The sequence below is a fragment of the Haemorhous mexicanus genome, chromosome 3, assembly GCF_027477595.1.
Source record: "Haemorhous mexicanus isolate bHaeMex1 chromosome 3, bHaeMex1.pri, whole genome shotgun sequence".
NCBI lineage: Eukaryota > Metazoa > Chordata > Aves > Passeriformes > Fringillidae > Haemorhous > Haemorhous mexicanus.
In genome coordinates, this window is record NC_082343.1 from 67,590,359 (window position 1) to 67,611,606 (window position 21,248).

A 21,248-nucleotide genomic window follows, 5' to 3' on the forward strand; every position below is an offset into this window, starting at 1 on the left:
AAAATGAGAAATGCTTAATTTGATAGAATTAGAAATGTAGACAAAATGTCTTTGTCAATTGAAAAAAAGATTAAAGTACAGTATTTCTTCCTTTGATGTTAAAATTTAACTTCTGGTTCCCTTTATCTGGAGGACTTCTTAAGGCAGAATTCTGGCTGTTCTTTAATTTATAATGCTGTACCATGTTATGCCTTTTTTAAAATTAGATGTGCCACAGACGCAATTCTAAGATATTTGTTTCCTGTGCTTTCTTTTCTTCCTGATTAGCAATAGCAATTAAAACTACAATGAGGTAATCTGACATTTTCAAAGGGATTTGTCATTCCAGCCAGAGGAAACATTTTTGTTTATCCAGAGGAGATAACATTCTTGCAGTATAATGAAAGCCAGTGCTCACCAGATGACAGGTCTGGTCTTTGCCCTGTGGTTGCATCTTTGCAGGCAGAGCCTTGTTTCTCTGTGGGAACACTCTTTTCCCTAATAAGATTTGTTAATGGACGGAAGAGTCTGCAAGATCTGATTGATTGTGGCATTGGGTGTTCTAACATTAGCATCACAGTTCTGGATGTAGGATCTCTTAGCTAGTCAGTTTGTTCTCTCTTATGAAGACCAAAGATACTTCTATGTATTTAATAAATATTTAAGGCTATCTAATGAGTGAGAAAATGTCTTCTTCCCTGGCTTGGTGTGTGTGTTGCCTATGGAATTAACAGACTGTAATAGGAAAGATGAGTGTGTGCAATAGTGAAGTGGATTTCTTGTTTACCTACCAGTGCTTACTCAAAAGTTCTTTAAAGAATTGCTGTCTTGGAGTAATGCTGGTGATCTGACATGACTTTTGTGTTTGTAAGGGACTCAAGATTGGTAACTCAAAGGACAGTGAAAGTACTTCTTTATTAGCCCTGAGCTTATTTTAACAATTCACAGCCTACTAATATAAGCAGAGATTGAAATAGAAAGTATAGTAACTCTGTCTTCTGCCTAATCTAGTGTATGATTATAGTAAGTATCTAATTTGCATTAGTGCTGATTTTGAGTAGGACTGCAGAGTGTGAAGGAATCTCTGCTTATTTAGTGGAGGAGTCCATCTTTCACAGGACCTTCACACAGTATGAATCAGCATTATACTTTTAAAAAATGTTAGTAACACCTTAGAGTTTAAAAAGAGAATTATCTCACATCCAAAGTCTGACTACTAGCAAAAATTAGGTTAAAGAGAAATGCTTGAGAAAGCATTTTGTATCCTGCCCAACTTTATAGTTTTGAATACTGATCATGTCTCAATTATTGTTGCGACTGGTCTCAATTATTGTTTTCTTTCTTGAATCACAGTGCTTCACTTAGAATAATTTTCTTTGTTGTAGTATGGTGTTTAGCTGAGTTAAATATCAGTGCAATTTTTAGTGGCTTCATTGCTTTTAAAGGTAATTTTGGTACTTTGCTGATAATCCTCAATTTAAAAGAAGAGATGGTAGTGGGGATAGATGCTTACTCTGTGCACCACCTGGTAAAGGGAATGCCAATATGCCAAGGAAGTAACTCCACAGTCCTCCTTTTTTTAAAAAAAAGGATGCTGTCTACATATGATAAAGCATTGGAGAAAGTGATAGAGGCCTCAGGAGTGTTTTGTAGACTTTTGTATTTGTAGGTAAATATTTAAACTAAGCATGGAATGAAGGGTGGATTCAGGTATGGGGCTGTGACAGCTTCTCCCAGGTCTGACCTAGTTGGAGTACTTCATGTAAGTAATCTTTCATTACTGCTGGATGAGCATTCATGAGGAAAAGCCAGGAAAGGTCCTTCAGGCTCTAACCACTGGGTTGGGAAATTTTGCCCTGGATGTTTTCCTTTATTATATGTCTCTGGTTTTTGTGCTCTGTCATTTCTGCCTTTGTTTTGTCCTTCTTGTAATGGCTGTCATGGTTTGTGCTTACCAATCACTTTCCTGGTGGTAGTGAGGAAGGATCAGGGCTTGGCAAAAGTTGAAGTTGAAATTCAATTCAGAAGCAGAGATAATAAGTAGAAGTTCCTATTGTTTATTTACTTTTATTACCCAAAAAAAGTCTTACCCAGCACAATATTTATTTCTTGTCCAATACTGTGGGTTTCTGCAGAAGAAAAATACAATGAACAGTGTGGATGATGTGCAATAATTGCAGCACCTGCTTTTCCTATTATTTTTATTATTAACTTTTAAAGCTGCAAATTGAGAAATAAAGGGGTTCCTTTATTTATCTTCACCCTTTTACCCTAGCTGAAAGAATATAATTTTACTGCAGGAGGCTACAATTTATTGTGCTCAGTCATTCAGTGTTGTTGTAGTCTTGTCATTATTGTCTATGCCATTCTTCTTCATAGACAGTGATTTACCTGTCAGTTGTTCAGCCATGTTAAATAAGACCTAGAGATAAAAGTAGACAATGTCCATAGTTGATTTTTATTTTTAACTTTGGAAGGAGAAGGAAAATCACCAGCATGCATTAATAATAACCTGTTGAAATTCTCATGTAAACAAGAAGTGCATCTTCACCTCAGCACTCATTTCAAAATTGTACCATGGTTTAAAAATATTTTAAAATTCTGTTTTCCTAATTGCCTACTAGGAAAATTGTTTAGTGCATTGGAAGAGGTGCATTTTGGACAAGAAAGAAGTTAGAATGCCTGGCTTCACTGTGTATTCTAATGTTGGTGTTCAGGGCACTAGCTGGGACAGGACTAAATTACCTTTTCCTTCTATATCCATACGTGGAACAATACTTCATGCTTTGTATCTCACGTGTTTATTTTTTGATAGCCATTGTTTGTGACATTTCCATAAAGTAGGCAATTTCTGAGAGAATTTGTGTTATGTATAAAATAAATACAGTAGAATTTTAAAAAGATGTTAGAGTTGGTAGAAATACTTCAAAGTGAAGCATTATCGTTCTACATCAAATTAGGATGCTAAAATCTCATATTTTTGTCCAGAAGCAATTATTCTAAAAGATCTTATTCTGAGCTTGCAAGTAATCTTTTTAAGGATGAAGGATTGATGCAGCCTGCAAGGTACAGCAGTTACTAAGCCTTGCTGCCTCTGCTGTGGTTAAGTGTGTGTTTTTTGAAGGGGATATCTCCTCTTGTCCTTACGTAATCAGCTAAAAAGAATACATGTGGCACCTTTAACAGCATTCCATAAGATATCTATCTAGCCCCTTTATGCATGGCTGAAGGTAGGGGGTTTATGCTGTGCAGCAGATGCTTCTACAGAATATCAGGGTCCTGGTGTGCCCGTGGCTTAGGAGGATGACTGTAGCCACTCTCCTGTCAGTACTTCCATGTTTCAGGGCAGAGAGGCTGATGAGTTGATCACTCCAAATGCTGTGAAAGGCTGAGGGAAGCCTCTCTTGTGCTACAAGAGCAAAGGATGGGTTTGGTTTCAGCTGACCAAGGTGAAAAACGTGGCTGTGAAACGAAGGAAAGCTTGTGCACTCCGGGTGGGTGACTGTCCCTTGCTCCTCCCGAGGAAATCTGCTAAGAGGTGATTCTGTTGTGCACCAGCTGGTTCTGAGTGTTCACCAAGGCTTTAAGAAGACTGAATTATGTGCTGGATAAAGATCACAAATCCATAACTAATTCTCATCAGAGTCCATATAATTGGTAAACTGGGAAGTCAGAAATACCATGGATTGTGAAGGGATTTCCAAGCAAATTGTTTTCCCTGCTGCTTTGCTTCAGGTTTCTCCCAGCACTCTGATGCAATCCACTCAACAAAGTTTTCTGACTCCAGACATAATTTGGCTTGAAATTACTTAACCTCCCTCAAAATATCTTTTACTTTAATTCTAAATCTTGGACTGTTGCCAGAGAAATTTTGAGATCTGTATCATGTGGAGAGACCGTGGGATGGGATAGTCTGGAACTTCTTTATAGTAACATGATTGTTCCAGAGTTTTATATTCTCTCCTGATCACTTATTTTTTCAATAATAAAAACCTTTCATTCAATGTGGCTTTTAGAAGGTCGTGTTTTACAAACTGTATTTTATTTTTGTGGAAAGAAATTTCTTCATAACCTTGTTTTGCCCAGCAAATATCTTTATATATGCACATAAACATATATGCATGGCTGCACTACAAGATGCATCAGATGTGCAAACTGATTTCTAATACATAAATAAATATAAATCCATCATAAATATGTCTAAGGAGAAAAAAATTAGTTGAAGGGAACCATTATTAGAAAGAGAGAACAATGAAGGTGACTTTGCTATTTTGACTACTACACCTGGGATAATCCCTTTCAGTGTTGCACAAGATCCCAGTGAAATTCCAAGCAGATAGGCCTTGAACATCCACATATTGAAATCACTAAATAGGTTTCTATATTTAAGTTGGAACAATATTGTTTCTAATTAAAAACTCTCTTTGTAGAGCACTCAGTGCACAAACAGTGAGGTTAATGTAACCTGAGCTGAGCTGACAATTGAAAGAAAGAAAAATCCTCTTTGTTCCAGCTTTTTAACTATTTACCTGGACACAAAAGTTCCTCTTGTTTAATTGTCTGTCATTCTTGTGGGCATATGTTAAGCATTTGGGATCTTTCAGCTTCATGTTTTTGAAATGGAAGCTGAAACTCTTTATATGCTGCGCATCAGTTAAGTCTCATTGGCCGCAGGGGTATATTCCAATTTTTTGATTAATTGTGGCACTGACACTCTCTGGGTATAAGCCAGCTGAGTCCATAAAGAGTGTAGCACTGCAAAATGTGTGAGGTTTATTTTTATGATGATGTGGGGGATGTTTTTGCCACAGACTGCCCGTGCAAGGTTGGCAACTGAGCCCCATGAACAAACCTGACAGAGAGCAAAGGTGGCCTTGCTGCAGCTGTGTCCCCATGCTCCAGGAGGACATGGCACTTGGGACAGGGAGCTGCTGGCAGCCAGCCAGGGTGCAGCAGCATCCTTGGCTCACAGCCCCTTCCCTGAGCACAGGGTGCCTGGCAGGGGCAGCCAGGAGTGCGTGACCTGCTCTGCAGTGTCAGGTCTGGCTGTGCTGGTGGCTCTGGCTCGATGCTGGTGGTGCCAGGAGCAGGTCATCTGGGCATTGTCACTGTGTGTTCCTGCTGTGGGAGTTCTCTCCTCACCAGGTGCAATGGAAACAGGCTGTGCTGCTTCGTTCCTTTGACATCACTCTAAAGGAGCAGGGGTGCTTCATTGTGCTGAGACGGATTGTAACATATGCTCAATAATGATAATAGCTAAATTAATTTACCATGTTCCAACACTTGGTTTCTTCTTAACTTTCAGGTTTTCCGAAAAAAGGCAGTGGAGCTTGGAGAGAAATTGCTACCTGCTTTCAACACTCCCACTGGGATACCTTGGGCATTACTTAATATCAAGAGGTAAAACTACTGCTTTTTACTAGAAACACATAAAAAATTATGTTGAATCCATCTTTGCCACAAAACTATTACAATTGCTGCAGAGTTTTTGTCCTTCTAGTTCTATAGTTTAAATTGGGAAATTTAAGTGGATATATGTTGCACACAGAAGGATTTGTACAGAAATATATTTATTCATTTCAGAACAGTGTGTTTTTGTCAGTTAGTATGTTGCTCATCCTGAAGTCCTTTTAGTGTTGTTTTAGGTAGGCTAAAAACATTAGGACATGTGCTACTTTGAAAGTTTTGTAGCCACTTTGTACTCTTACCTGTTACTCTTACTCTTACCTGTTTTCAAATGGGGTATAAGTATGTCCTTCATACCAAGAAACAAGGGGAATACCGGCTACAAGAGACTCACTGTTTTCTACCCTCTCCCAAGGAGTGATTTTGCTTTGGGCAGTCAGGGTTTGAAGGCAGCTCTGTGTCTGCTGCTCCATAGGAGATGCTTGCTTTCCTGAAGTCACTCTTGCCTCCACTATCTGGCTCCAGACATGTCAGCAATTCCTTGGTCCAACTCAGGACTGCTACCTCTGATACTGTGCTGGTAAAGAAAATGGTCTCTTTGCACTGCTTGGTGAAGGATATTGAAAATTACACCTGTGGTGTGTATTTGTGTATTCATAAGGACACATCAGCTTTCTTCATACTGACAATAAACCCCAGCATCGCTCATCACAAGAAAGTAAAAAAAAATAATTTGTGTGTGTGTGATGGTGATGTATTTTTTTGAGTGGCTGCCTCCTTGACAGTCAGCATCTTCTGCTGTCCCTTGCTTGCTCTGTATTAATGAGTGCAATTTTTCCCCAGAGTGGGATGGACATTGACATGTTGCTTGATTGGCTGTGTTTGCTTCTAGCTTCCCAGTAAACTGCTCAGGGCCAGACCTACAGAAACCACTGGCATGTCAGTTCAGACAGGCTTATCTTCCACCTTCCTTTCAAACAGCAGTGTGGCAGAAAGCCAAAAAAAGCACATCTGGGTGTGGAAGCAGGAGGGAGTTAGTGACTCCTGAACTTTCTCTTCATTGAAGGGGCTGGTTAGCTGCTGCCTGGTGATGGTCCATGGACTTTGGCTGGTTACTTACATGCATGCTAATAATTTTTTCACAACAGGCTTTAAATAAGTTCTCCACAAGTTCAGTAGTACAGCAGCTTGAGGCATGTTGGTTATTTGTTTTTAAGCTGGCAGAGAAAATTCTGAATACAAAAGCCTTGCATATGTTTGTAATTGCAGCAAAACAATACCTTGCTCTACATAGAATATTTAAGCATGCATAAAATATTCAGGCTAAAAATATATCTTTTATATAGCCCTTATCTAAATCCCTCCTTAACTGTTAATATATAAATGTTCTTTTTGCATGTAGTTCAAATAGTGTGGTAAATCTTTATGGTTTGTTCCCACCTTCTCACAACAACTGCTGTGGGGCACTACAGATGTCAGCTGCCAGCAGTGCAAGGTGGTAATGCAAAAGGGGTTTGTTTCTTACCTGGCACAAAAGTGAAAGAGGGCTTCTGCTGAGATAATTTCCTTTGCTATGGCAAAAAAATTGACATGAAATGCTGGGTTCTTGGTCATTCATTCTGAATCCTTGCACATCTGCCTAGCTTTGACCTTCAGTAGATGACTCTTCCATAATACTGTGAGTAAACAAATATGCTGTCATCCAGGCTTAGGAAATGCTAAGCCACTGAAGCCCGCGTACATTGCGGATCTAATGTGCCTCATTTCTGATTAGTATTTTGTTTGATTTTATTTTGATTTGTGCTTCAAATTGGAAAACGCTCACAATAGATTATGGATGTCAGTGGTTATTTTTAAATTATTATTTCTGGATTAAGAGATCAGCTGGATATTTGTTTAACTTTGCAAATGTTCTTCAGAAAATAGTTGGTTTTCTCTGCTTATCCTGTATCATCATAGCCAGATTTGCTCACTTCTTGCATGCCTCTGAGTGTAAACATATATATGTGCTTTTGTCTCCTTGCATACCAAAGACATCCAACTGAAGTATTATTCTCTTTATCTTTTCCATTGTTTCAGTTCATCCTGCCTCTTTCCTCACCACTTAGTAATCATGGGACACTTACTGTCTTGTTTGTGGAACTCTTATTATCAAATATGATAAAAAGTTCATTGTACTATTCTTCAGCTAAAAATACTTGCCAATTCATGAGTATGCTTGCTTGAAAAACTTCCTTTGGTCTCTAAAGTACAATTTAAATAATTAGATCAGTGAGTGGTTTGTAGGGGGATTTCCTTCTCTTTCTTTCTAAAATTTCAGTTGCACTTCCACATTTCTGATGTTGCTTTGCATTTTCAGTTCATCTTCAGCATCTGTTTTTCCCTTCTGCTTGTGCTGCAAAATTTGAAGTTCCTTCTATGGCTCACTTGCTTATTTAAGTAAACTGTGTGGTATAGCACTTGTGGACTCTTCTGGCTTAAAACAGGGGTGAAAAGGGCTGTAGAAGAAAGAAGTGTGTAAAGCAGTGGTGGGTTGACAGACAGGTTTGAGTCTTATCTTTGGGGACAAGAAGCACAAAGTGGCAAAGCCACTTTTATTTCTTTATTTGTTTACTTAATTGTTTTCCTCTCTCACACAAATTCTTTGTTTAGATATCCTTTGTTTCAGTAGTTTTAAAATGCCAACTGTAACAGTTTCTGAAAATACCACTAGATCCTTTCTTTCTTCTCCTTCCTAGTAAGCTGGGACAATCTGGCTTCTCCATGCTAAAATTGTAATTTCTCTTTCTCTCTATAAACTTAGAGTAGTTTATAACTGATCAATCAGATTGCTTGTGTATTTCTGTAATTTACCTCTCAGATTTATAGGAAAAAAAAAAATCTGAAATTAAAAGTTTAACTAAGCAATTACTTGCTTGGTGAGTTAAGTAATTTTGACAAATACCCAGACTTGCATCAAGTTTGCAAGATCAAGTAATCTTTTTAACATATGTATTTATTATTATCCCTCTAACTATTGAAGGGGAAGCTGTATGGGGCTTGTGTTTATGGGATGATGCCGAAATGTCAAATACAGAAAACAACCCAGATTGTTGTTATTCTGTTGAATCAATCAGGAATAAACATCTGAGTATAAAAGTCTGGGTTGTTTGTTTGTTTTTTTTTCAGATGGAAATTTTGTCTTTATGTCATTTTTCCCCCTTTGAAAACAGACCTGTATCTGGTTTTTAGTCACTATTTCCAATAAGACCATATTACTCTTTGCCAGTAAGCAACCCAGAAGAATTTCTATATGAAAGAATATATTTTCCATTAAATGTTTGCTCTCTATACATTGACCGGTTGCATGGTTTTAAGGTTATTTATTATGCCTAGTGTGCTGTGATGTAGCAATACTGTTAGGCATTAAAGTGCCTGCCTTTTTATGAAGAATCAATGTAGCATATAACCTTTAAGTGCATCTGAAACTTTGAAAAATAGTTATGCCTTGCCTTAATGAAAAAGTTTCATCTAGAGTAAATAATATTTTTATTTCTGGAAACATAACAAACTGGAAATTGAGGGTTTTTTGGATGTCCAGCCTGTTCATAACTGTTGTGGCTAAGGGGGATACTCTGCCTGTTTCTCTGGCTCACTGACAAATCTAAATTGTATAATAATTTCTGGCTTAAAGAGGTCATGGGAAGTGTTGTATAGAAGGAGAAGCTGTGAGATGTTGTTGGACTGGGCCAGAGCGGGAAAGCCTAGCAGAAGTTACAAAAGAGGAGTTTGAAATTCATGTGATTAATTTGTATTGAAATCAAACCACAGGGAGTGGTAAGATTTACTTGCCGTAATTGTAGAATGTTTACTGTACCTAGTGTCAGTTCAGGATTCTTTACCTTTTACAGTTTAATATTGATTGTACATAAATAGTGGATCTGAGTTGCATTCAATATAACATATTTTATGAGGTGAAATAGCAGGGGCCTTGCTAAATTGTTTGCACAAAGTAGTTATTCATAGGTAACTGAGGATGGAATGACAGAGCTGCAGTATTTATGTCACTGGGATGTTGTCAGCATGATTTTAAAGCCAGGTCCTCTTTTGACTTTCAAAATTACTACTTTTTTTTTGATTGCCACAAAGTGTTTAGTTTAAACTAGAGTTTCTTGACACTTCTGAGCCCTTGCAGCCACTGTTTATTCAGAGCAAGGAGAGGCACCCACAGCACAGTTTCAAACACTGTTTATCTCACATCATTTGGAAAAAAAAAAAAAAGAAAATAGCAAGAAAAAAGTCACCCACAGCTTTTTTATATAGAACAACTTTCTACCACCAGCTAAGATTGCTGTTCTCTGACAGTAGTGCTAAATAGGATGGTTCTCCCCACCATCTCAGCTTGCCCAGCAGAACCTGGCTGCTTTGCAGAGGGGTTTTATGCGAAACTGCAGCAGTGCTTGGAAGGATGACACACACAGGTGGTGCTGTCTTATGGGACACTCACTCTGGTATTTCAGACTGCTCGTGGCAGTGTTTTAATTTGCAGGCATTTAAAGGAGCTTCTCTCTCAGCACTTTCCATGTAGTTGGAAATGTGGCCAATAAACCAACCAACTTGGAGGTATGAAATGTTGGTCTTTAAACAATGAGATTTGCTTGAAAATATTTCAAAGTTTCAAAGTAATTCACAATTTCAAAACATATCTGAAGTCTCATGGTCTTCAAAATATCTTGTGTGTGTGGTACTTCATTAGAAAAACTCCAGTGTTCTTAAGGAAATAATTCAGCATAAAACAGAATGGTTCTTTTTGAGTTCTGTGACATCTCCAAAACATCATAATGCATCTAAGAGTACATACCTTTATAGTTAGTAAGGAGTTTTAATGCATTGAGAAAGTTTGAGAATATTACAAAGGGATCCAAACATGTAAGTTCAGTAAACCTTTTTGACAGCTTGATTCTCCCACTTACAGTCAGAAATGTCTGAAATGTGATTGATTGTTGCATTATTTTGCAAAATTTTGGTATGGTACTATATTCTTTAAAAGAATTAGCAGTTCATGGTTTTACTTATCCAAGTGACATAAGAAGCATTTTTTTGCAAAGATTTAACCAGGATGGATAATTTAATTTTTCTGGGTTGCACTGCTAGCTCCAGTGTATAAATTAAAAAATAAAGAAATTTTAAAAAAAACCCTGCAGAATTTGCAGAGATTTGCAGAATTAAGTAAATAAGTTATTCTTCAAATTTTACTGTATTTGGTGAAAATAAACCTATTTTCAAAGAGAGTTTCGAGACAAAAAGCTTACACTGTCTGCACAGTTTGTTATTGTAGGATCATGCAGAAGTTGTGTTTAGATGAAATCTTTAATTATATCCCTTCTGTCTAATTTTGTCATCATTTTAGAGGAAGAAATCAAAATTACCTAAGAAAAAAGCTAAAAGTAGCAGACATGCTTTATAGAGGTTTTGTATGTGTGGTTTTGGCAAATGACTCCACTGATGTAATAAAGTGGTAATAATAACAAAAAAGGATTTGGATATTGAGTTAAACACTAAGATTTCCCCTGCAGTTAAACAGACCAATGAAAAGCAGACTTTTGCCTTCAGGCATTTGGATCACAGTGTGGATTTGTATTAGCACTGGATGCAAAGGGAAAATTCTGGCTGAACTTTGCCTCTCTAAAAATTATTTGTTTTCTGCTAAACATATGTTTTGGCATAGAATGATCTGCTGTCTGGATATACTGATCTCTTTCCATTGACTAAAGAAGACCTTGCACAATTAATTGGAAGCACTGACATCTTGAGATGAGGAAATTAATTACATCCTAATTTATAAGTAACTAGTGACAAGGATGATTTCAGCAAAGGGTACATTTTTACAGCACAGCCATTTCAGTTCATTGCATGATTCATAAATAAGTTTACATTTATTGAGTCAGTATTGAAGGCAAAACAACCTGGAGAAATATTTGTGCATGTTAAATAACAGAAAATTAGAAATTTCCATGTTTTAGGACATGTTAGAACACCACAGGAAACAAATTCCTTGCCATGTCTTTGCCTCATCTGGAATTCCTTGCTGTGTTGTCACCTCAGCTTAAATGAGCAGCTGGTTCCACATTACATGACTAGTGCTTTATATTCAATATTCAGTATATTTGACCTGTGGTGATGTCTGATTTACCATTAAGCAAGGTAAAAAAATCTCATTTATAATAATATCACAAAAATTTCATGAGATGGTTCAAGCAATATAGCTCTTTGTCGAGAAAGGAAAAGAATCAAGAAAAATATTATTTTGGTGATAGCCCATAATGATAGGCTTTATTATTCAACTAGCAGCTTCAATTCAATATTGTAATGCAGAATTTGTGTGGGAGGCTGCCCTCTGGCAATAACACAGGAAGAATTTGGGACCTATTATTATTACTGCAAAATATCCTTCTCAGCTGAAGTGCTTTCTCTATAGCCAAAAGAAAGATTCTAGTCCCAGATTCTGTTTAAACACTCTTTCCCCACAGTTTATTAGTGCAATGCAAAATGAGTATAGGTACTTGCAAGTTCATAATTATCATATTACTTATCTGTGTTAAAAGCCCATGTGAGTATTAGTTATGGTACTCCTCAGCACAAAATGTACAATTACAAACACTTTATAGATCTCTGTGGTGCTAACAATAGGTAATGTTCTTTCACAAAACCAAACAAACCTGCTGCCAGACAGTCCCACAGAAACCAGGTGGTTACCAGAGGCTCCACTGCCTGGGCCTGGTGCCCCTCATCAGCAGACACTGCCCAGGGTATCAACACCTTCCCTGACTACTATGAGATTTTGTCTTGATGGCTTAACAAAAATGGGGAACTGCTTTTTGGTGTGTTATTTATAAAGAAGATACAAAGCTTTTCTGTGCCAGAAAGAGGGAGGATGAGCAGGTTGAGCTGTTTTGTGTTTTGCACAAGAAGAAACCAGGACTAGGAAGTTCATGTGCCAATAGGTGGCATGTACCAAGCATGTACATCTAATTTCCTGCCAGTCTGGTTGTAACCAGCCCTTCACTGAAATGCAGTGACATAGGGTGGGAAAGTTGCATCAGATCCTCTGTTTGCTTCCTGAGAGGTAAAACCATTCTTGCTCCTCTGCAAGTTGTTGAAATCACATTTATTGAAAGTAGGATTTTATAAACGAGCGTATGGCTGAGGGTGTTGCTCGTGCTCCTTCTTTATCTGGATAAATGCTGTTATCACCTCGATATTGGCAGATAATCAGGAATTGTTTCTATGCCATACCTTCCCATTGCCTAGGAGTTGCAAGGAGCCCTTGGTGCTGAATGGCCAGACATGTTTGAGAGTTGGAGTTTTTTGTGGAGACGTGCAGGATGAGGCCCAGTTCCAGATAAGATACATTTGCATGTTGCAGGAACAAGTTCCTGCTGGAATGGGACACTGCAAAAGGACTGTGGAGCAGCTTGAGGAGCATTTATCCCGCCCTGAAATCAAGTGCCCAGGGCCTGGCTTTTCCATGGCTGATAATGACTGTGCTGGGAAGGCTGACACTGAGTGTAGGCACATTAATCTTTGCACTTGGTTAAAGATCATTTCCCTTTTAATTGCTTGTATCATGTATGACCTAATTTTTATCTGTGTATAGTAAATTATCATCTTACAGCAGACAAAATGTGACTGTCAAGAGAGGCTTCCTTCAGAGGGAAGGGAATCAGTTTCTAGAGACTTCAAGTTTCATTAAATGTATAAAATGAGCAGAAGTACTTTTCAGTCACTTCCACCGCAATTCAATTTACCTCAGAAAAAACACATTATCTAAAAACAATAGCTGTGTTGGGATTGTTCCACCTAAGAATTTTCCAACAGACAAATTATGAAGCCACTTATGAGTTGTTTACTTTATGTATTTGTTACAGTCTATGTACATTTGCAGGATTTTGCCTGCAAAATCCATGACTCATTTCTCATGAGGGAAATCCTGAAATGACCATGAGAAGTGGAGAGGGGGGCATTTGCAAAGTGCTTTGCTTGTGTATTTTAGCTGGAATTTGATACTTCCACCTATGTGAGGTTGTTTGGTTATTTTTTCTGCTGTGGTTTAAGCACCTATATGACATGGTAGGTAATAGGAATTGAGATTGGCCAAGGAAATAGCTGACTGATGTTTGTAGTTACTCTGCATTCCTACCATCCTAAAATGATGAGCATGAACAAGAGTTGCTAAGTGTGTTTTTTCAGATATTGTTACTGAGAACAGATTCTGCTGTTATCTTCAAAGAATACTGGATTTTTTTCCCCATGCTGATAAAGCAAGTTCCTTCAATACTTCTTGAAGTACATCTTTGGTTTCAGATAAACACACAGATAGAGTTATGTATTGGTAAATCTTTATGCATCATTTTCTGGTTTCTTACTGCAGCTGGCACAAGAGACTCTCTCCTTAACTTCCACCCAAACCGTGGCCTCTCAGCTGGACAGCCAAAACCCTGCTGCAACTGACACAGTTCCAGTGCATCATGGATATCACAAATAGCAGTTTTACTTATCTGAATTTTCAACTTCTCTTTTTAGCACTTCATAATCTAATTAATGCTGTGAAACTTGAATTTTGTGGTTTTTGGTTTCATTGTACCGGTGTGGACGGGCATGTGTTGTGCCATTTTTATAAGCATGTTTAATTTTAAGATGACTATTCATAACTGCTTCTGACACCTTTTGTTATTCTGAAATTCATGGCATATGTGTTTTCCTGGATATGTCAGATACTCTTGTACCATATTCTATTTAATCTTTTAGACTGACATTTTAAACAACAAATTAGCACAAAATGGGCTTTTTTCCCCCTGAAATCAGTCTGTGTATTAGACTAGTAAGAACATTCATACAGATTCATTTTTTGCTTTACCTTTTAACAGAAACAAAAGTTTATTATTTGTAATAGTTCAGTTATGTTTAAGATTTGGTGAGAATTCAAGAGTTTTCTTTCTTTTCAGGTATGCATAATTACTGATTGGTACTTGCATTTTCTCAGCATTGTGACCAGCTTCATACACCCAGCTGAATACAGAGCACCTAATTGTTTTTAAACAAGAATCCCAGCATTAAATGCAGATGCCTGTGGTGCTGTGTTACTTATAGTTATCCAGATCTTGATCATTGTAACAGCCCAGTTTTTGGTAGGAAAACAGCTATGTTGTTTCTCATAGTGTCCCTTAAACATCCAGATCTTTGATCTAAGTTGCAATATTTTAGTACCAAGGTTCTGAGATCATCCAGTTCCTTTTTGTGGTATGCCTTCTGTAAATCAAAACTCTTGCAGTCTGTCTTTGATCCTGCTCTACTTTGTGTATTTTCTAACCCTGCTGCTCCTCTTCCATGCTTGCTCCCCTCTTCTAATCCATTTTGATTTTGGAGGAGAATACACCAGTGGTCATTTTCAGCTCAGACAGCTTTTTCTGCTGAACTGTGTTCCGTCCTTGCCCACACATCCTCCACAAGAGGAATCTGAATTCTGGATGTGTCATGTTTTCCCAGTCTGGGGGTTGCTTCTTTGAGCCTTTTTCCAGATGTTTCAGTTTGATGGCATATGAAAATTAATATTTGAGAATTGTACTGGGTATTGTCCCACATATGTCTTCTGAGACTTCTGGGCAGACTGTTATTCATTTCCTCCCCTTCCTATCTTCCATCCCCCCATCCATCCTTCCTTCTTTACCTCCTTGCTTTCCTACATCCCTAATGTTCTTGAGGTCACTAGTTGATTGGCTCTCTGCAGCCCCTCGATGGGACACACACTAAAGCTGCTGCTTTAAGGTATGATCATTAATGGAAGAGTTGATCCATACAATCCTACTTGTCTGAGTGTATCATCTAGTCCATTACATTGTTCCTTAAGATCTTAAATATATTGAAATATTTGAATGTTCTGGAAAGAGTGCTAATCAAGCCCCTGTGTACTTTGCTATACATTGGGGGTGGAGGGGTAGTGTATGTATACTTCAACACAAACTTAGAGATGTTTTACATGTAGGTATAAAAAACATATTTATAACATTTAGCAGTGTAACTGCAAATTGGGCTCCTCTAGGGAAACTTGGGAGAAAAAAAAAGTAATAAAAAGCTTGTGCCTGCCTTTGCTGCTGAAGGCTATATATTGTCTTAAAATCCCTTTTCTTATCTCTAGTCTTTCACAAATACAAAATTACTTTCTTTTTACCATTCCCCAGAAGACTTCATAAACATTACAAATCACAATCACCCAAATAACAAATATTGTCAACCTTCATTTGTGGCTGACATTTGCTCTTCCCTTTCTTTCTTTCACACTTAATCTGACCATGTGAAGACTTCCATTAGATCAAAATAGAATAGGCTACCACACTTTGGATGCCACAATGTCATAACTCTCATATTTCTACACTCATCTTTTACAAAGGAGGGAAAGTGAGGAGAGCAAAAAGATATACATTTTAAGCAGTAATGAGGCTGGAGAAATAAGCCAACTTTTGGGCTTAATGGAAAATGAAAAAATGGTGCTTTGACTTTTCCTGAATAATCCTTTCCATCTTAAAAAACCACCTTTTTTTACTAACACAGATATGGACACAAGGGAATATATGCTCTTTGAATGCTGCTTTAATTATCTTTGCTGCATTTATAACTGAATGTTCTTGATGAGAACTTTGATGAACTTTACCCTGTATCTCTGTAAAGTTGTTTTCCTTTACTAGTTCTCAAAATTTCTTGCAATATGTGCAAAGGTCTGGAGCACTTTTGATGTCTTCTGATGACAAAGTCAGTTGATGAAGAAATTTTACAAGTCTCAGCAGTGAAGGTTTTCAACAATGCAACTAGGAGTAAACCCTCTTTTCCTGTTCAAAAGACATTGGAACACGGTATCCACTTCTAAGTTTTGTCATTAAGAAGATTCTTTAAGAATTCATTTTTAAGCTTTTGTGGTTTTTCTACCAACTACACTAAGTCAAATTATAATTTATAATTTATTGGCCTTATTACAACACTTCATTAAAACGTCAGAAGATTCAGCTTCTAGGCAGGGTATTAGTGCAAGAGCTGTGCATGCGGAGTTCTTCGCGTATGGAAATAGCTGCGGCAGTCATGTTCTGCAGCATGAATTAACAAAGATTGATTGCAATCTGTTTTTATTAACTCAAGGAAGAAAAGCGGTGTAGTGATATTAAGAAAATTAATTATAACTTTCTAATCTAGTAATTAATGTGCAGCTGGGCATGAGTGCATTTAGTGCATTTCAGTAATTTGGCAGTCCTCACAAATTATCATCATCTGTTTTAAGGTAGACAACTGTTCTCTAATCCTTGCTCAGATTTTTATAATCTTTAGCATTTCGGAATGGTTTTAACACCATAGATGTTGGATATGGCCTTTTACCATAATAACATGAGCTGAAGTTCATCTTTATCTTTCAGAACTGAGGTTCAGTTGTAATTTTTAGAACCATCTATCATTCTTTTCCAGTGTTGTACTGAAATTTCTTCTGAAGCAGTTGTATGAAACTGTGATTACTGATAATTGACCTGCATATGTTGAAGTGTCTTAAAATGCTACTGAGAATTTGATGTATCCTGTAAATTGAGATGCTTCCAATTAGATAGAGTTCTTATGATAATCACTTTCAAAACTAATCAAGTAATATAATGGTGTTACTAAAACTTCTATTGATCTAATTTTGACAAATTAATAAATGGAACCAGTGCAATTACCATAATGGTCATGCTAGTCTGCATTTTTCATAATCTATCCCTATATGTTTTTCAGAAATGCAAGGAGAAATAGAAATTACCTAGGTGTGTTGAATTAGCATGACAAGGTGACTTGAGGGGGAGAGTATTTGTGCCCCTCTTGCTTTCTTTATGAGGCGTGAAGGTTATTGTGGGTCACCTCGTGCTCAGAGCCTCTTGTCTATTAGGAAATTAGACAATACTGAACAGAAATTACAACAAGGAACCCAGCAGCAAAACTGATAAGAGAAAATGCTCTTAAGCAGACCGCCTGGTTTTGCAACTATCAGACCTGATCTACTAAAATCTATTAAGAATTGTAATCTTCTCAGTATGGTTTATATTTAGTCTTGTTTTTAAGAAGTGATTGGGAAAAAGCACAAAGCATCTGTGTAGATCAGACCTGTAGATCAGGTCTAAAACTATTCAGTATCCTTACACTGTCAGTGAACAGATTGTTATAACCACCTGATTTATTTACATAAGACTTCTGGGAAATTTGCTTGTCTCATTTTAGGAATTTTGTTCTTACGTTTTCATTAGGAATTCATTAGAGAAGGTGTTGTGGGAGACCAAAAGCCAGGAGTTTTCAGTCCAGTTAATCTTATCCTTTCACTTCTTTTACAACAAAATTTCAACAGAAAATGGCCAGCATTTGCTAGAAGAGCTTTTCTTCTAGTACTTGAGACATTCTCCAGGAATTCAGCAGGCTTAGGTTTTTCACTTCCAAGACATGTGCTTTTCCTCCCTAGGTTATTGCTTCCTTTAAAAGAAAGCATTAGCTAGAGAGTCCAAATTGGATACTACTGATAGGTGAATAGTGGGCGGGTTATGCCTAAGGGCTTGTGAATAATTAAGATCAAGGAATCAACGTGGGTGTTTTCATTAGCAGGTTAGTTCAGCTCAGGAGTTGAACTTCTTAAGTGTCTCTCCCAGTGTTCCCCACTTGCTGTGCTGTGTTTTGTGGGTAAATGCAAAAGTGCCTTAAAGTCGATATTTGTTTGGCACTGTTGACCTGCTTGTTCTCAGGGCACGTGGGGGATCACAAACCTGGCTTTGGATAACTAAGTAAAGCAAAGCCATCTATCTCTTTTGTTTGATCCAGCTCAATCTGAGCAGAGAGCTAGCTAAATCAAATATTTTAAGCAAAAATAAAAAGATATGACTGCTTTATAATGACAATAAAATATACAAAGGAGGTGGGGAAGTGAGGTAATGAGGCTCTAGTCAAATAACAGCCTTGGAATTTACAAAGGACCTACTCGGAAATTTTGTTGGTTTATTGGAAGAGAATAAGATTCATGCAGATCTCATGTCAGTTTTGCTTTATGCATAACTCTCAGATACACAAAAAAACCCCCAAAACAACCAATCAAAACAATTACAAAAAATCAAACACTAAGTATGGAACTTGCAAATTGTCTGAGGTTTGTGGTTGACCTTAATGACTGTGAATAATGCATAGTGGTGGTGACCATCTTATGCTGGTTATTGATTTGTGTTTCACAGCCGGTGGCATATCAGTGGTTTTAGGGCCCTGAAATATTCCATTTTGTTTTTCATAGCAAAAAAATTAATTTAATAAACTAGCTTGAACTTCAAAATTAACAAATGGGTAGCACTGCAGTTTATTGCATTAGTTATATTGAACAAATCACTTTGGAACAAATCAAATTAATAAAGAATATAGTTAATTTGGCTTTCTTTCTCTTTAGACACATGGATGCAAATAATTCATATTTGAATTGTTCAAGTAATTGAATGGTTTGAATCTGCTTCAAACCCATTTTGTCAATATCCTCAGTTTCCAAATTGTTTTATTTTCAAATTTGCTAATTGTTTTCTTTCAAGTTACCAATGTAACACAATTTTCATGAGCATTTGCAGTAATAAAGCTCAGTTTGCACATGGCAAAACAATAGTAGTTACATGACATGCAGCTATTTGGAGAAAGAGATATTTTTAATTGTCTTATGTATTCTTTGAAGTCATTCTGTGGTGGATTAGGCAGTCCAGCACTGTAAACCAGTTTGATCACACTGTAACTTTCAGTCGGGTCACCTGCACTTTTTTTCTGTGCTTTCACGTACCACAAGATATTACATCTGACAAAGAATTAGTTTGTAGATATGTAGGATAACATATAACCGTAAATGATATCCCATGCTGTATCTCATTCAGATGTGCTGAGAAAATTGGTGCTTGCAGAATTGAGATGGATACCAATGTCCAAAAGCTCCTCCAAATTCAGTCATGTATATGAATGCCTCAAGGTTTTTTGTAGCTATCTGAGGTTTTTCCTCTCAGCATTAGAAGGTATGGAATCTTAATGGCAAAACTTCAATTCTTCTCTCAGGCCATTCCCTTGGGTCCTGTCACTGGTCACCACAGAGAAGAGATCCGTGTCTGCCCCTCCTCTTCCCCTCACAATAAGGCTGTAGACTGTGGTGAGGTCTCCCCTCAGTCTCTTCTTCCCCAGGCTGAACAGACCAAGTGACCTCAGCCACTCCTCATGTGGCTTCCCCTCAAGGCCATTCACCATCCTCATGGCCCACCTTTGGACACTCTCTAATAATTTAATCTCTTTTTTACATTGTGGCACCCAGAACCGCCCCCGGTACTCGAAGTGAGGCCACCCCAGCTCAGAGCAGAGCAGGACAATCCCCTCCCTTGCTCAGCTGGCCATGCTGTCCCTGATTCCCCCCAGGGCAGGGCTGACCAGGGCACTGCTGACTCATGTACCACTTGCCACTGGCCAGGACCCCCAGGTCCCTTTCTGCAGCACTGTTTTCCAGGATAACATTCTCCAGTCTGTCCGTACATCCAGGGTTGCCCCATCCCTGAACAGAATCCAGCACTTTCCTTCTGGAACTGCATATGGTTGGTGGTTGCCCAGCCCTTTCATTTGCCAAGGTCTCTCTGCTGGGCCTCCCTCCCCTCAAAGGGAGGCAACAGCTCCTCCCAGTTTTGCATTCTGCAAACTTGCTTAGTATCCCTTCCAGACCTCTGTGCAAGTCATTTATGAAGATGTTGAAGAGTACAGGGCCAATTTGATGCTGCGTAGGCTGAGTCTGCTGGGCTTTTTTCTCAAATATTGCCATATAATTTTGGAATTATTATAGTAGAGAGTAAGTAGTAAAGTGAGTAGAGAGTTAATACCTGGCAAGTCAACTTTAAAAATTAATAACCCAATGAGCAGCACTTTGGTGATTGTGTTGTGCCTTGACTGACTTTTAGCTCACTACAGACTGACTCTTGTAAGGACAGGGAGGAGTAGGAGGTCACTAACTTGTCTTTATGTTGGGGAAAACATTCAGCCTGACTTCTTATCCAGTAGGCAGATGTGGACTCTCTTCTAAGTGTTGAGTTAGGCGGATGCACCTAGCCAACAGCCAAAATTTGTGGTGTTCTCTCTCTAATTTCACATAAAAAACTGAGTGTCCTTGTGTTTTCTTCTTTTTAATGAACAGACCTTGACACTCTAGCACACCATAACCTAACTGAGCAGATCTGGCTTAGAGGATGTGGTATGACTGAATATAATTTAAAAGACTCACCAGAATAGTCTGTTGTTTTATATTAAACAAGCAGTAGTAAAGCCCTAGCAGTAAATGCTGTAGCTACATGCACATTGCTGTAGAAATCCAAACAGCAGAGGGTGAAGACAAAATGAGACTTGTACAATGATGGGCTAGTTTGAGAGCTATTGAGAAGGAAATAAAAAGAGGTTAGCAAGACAGCTAAGTAGTTTGTTCCAGCAATTTGCCTTCACTGGTTTAAACTTCATGTTAAAATGACGTTTTTATTGTTATAACACTGACACATGTTTAGGAGGAAATTAGTTAATAGGAGGGAACAATCTTTCAGCAAATTAAATGAAAGGCTACTATTTCCACTTGACATCTGTGAAACTGCTGCGACGTTCCTTGGAGTAGTGCTTAGAAAAATAAATGAGCAAGTATTCCTTATAATCGAGCTTTAATGGTATCCATATGCTATATATCTTGTAATGGTGCTCATGTTGTGCAGTTTCTGTGTAGTATAAGAAAATTGAGTATTAGTCTGTCAAAGGCCCATTAATGTAAATGTCCTGATTCAGTTCTTAGCTGTGGA

The 21,248-nt window shown here is 37.8% G+C and overlaps 1 protein-coding gene across 1 annotated transcript in view; it reads left to right on the forward strand.

Moving 5' to 3' along the window:
• Positions 1-21,248, forward strand: part of MAN1A1 (mannosidase alpha class 1A member 1) — a 141,362-nt gene that overhangs the window by 75,240 nt on the left and 44,874 nt on the right. Inside the window, exon 5 of the mRNA XM_059842212.1 lies at positions 5,285-5,379. Coding sequence (XP_059698195.1) covers positions 5,285-5,379 — 95 coding nt within the window. The remainder of the gene's footprint in view (positions 1-5,284; positions 5,380-21,248) is intronic.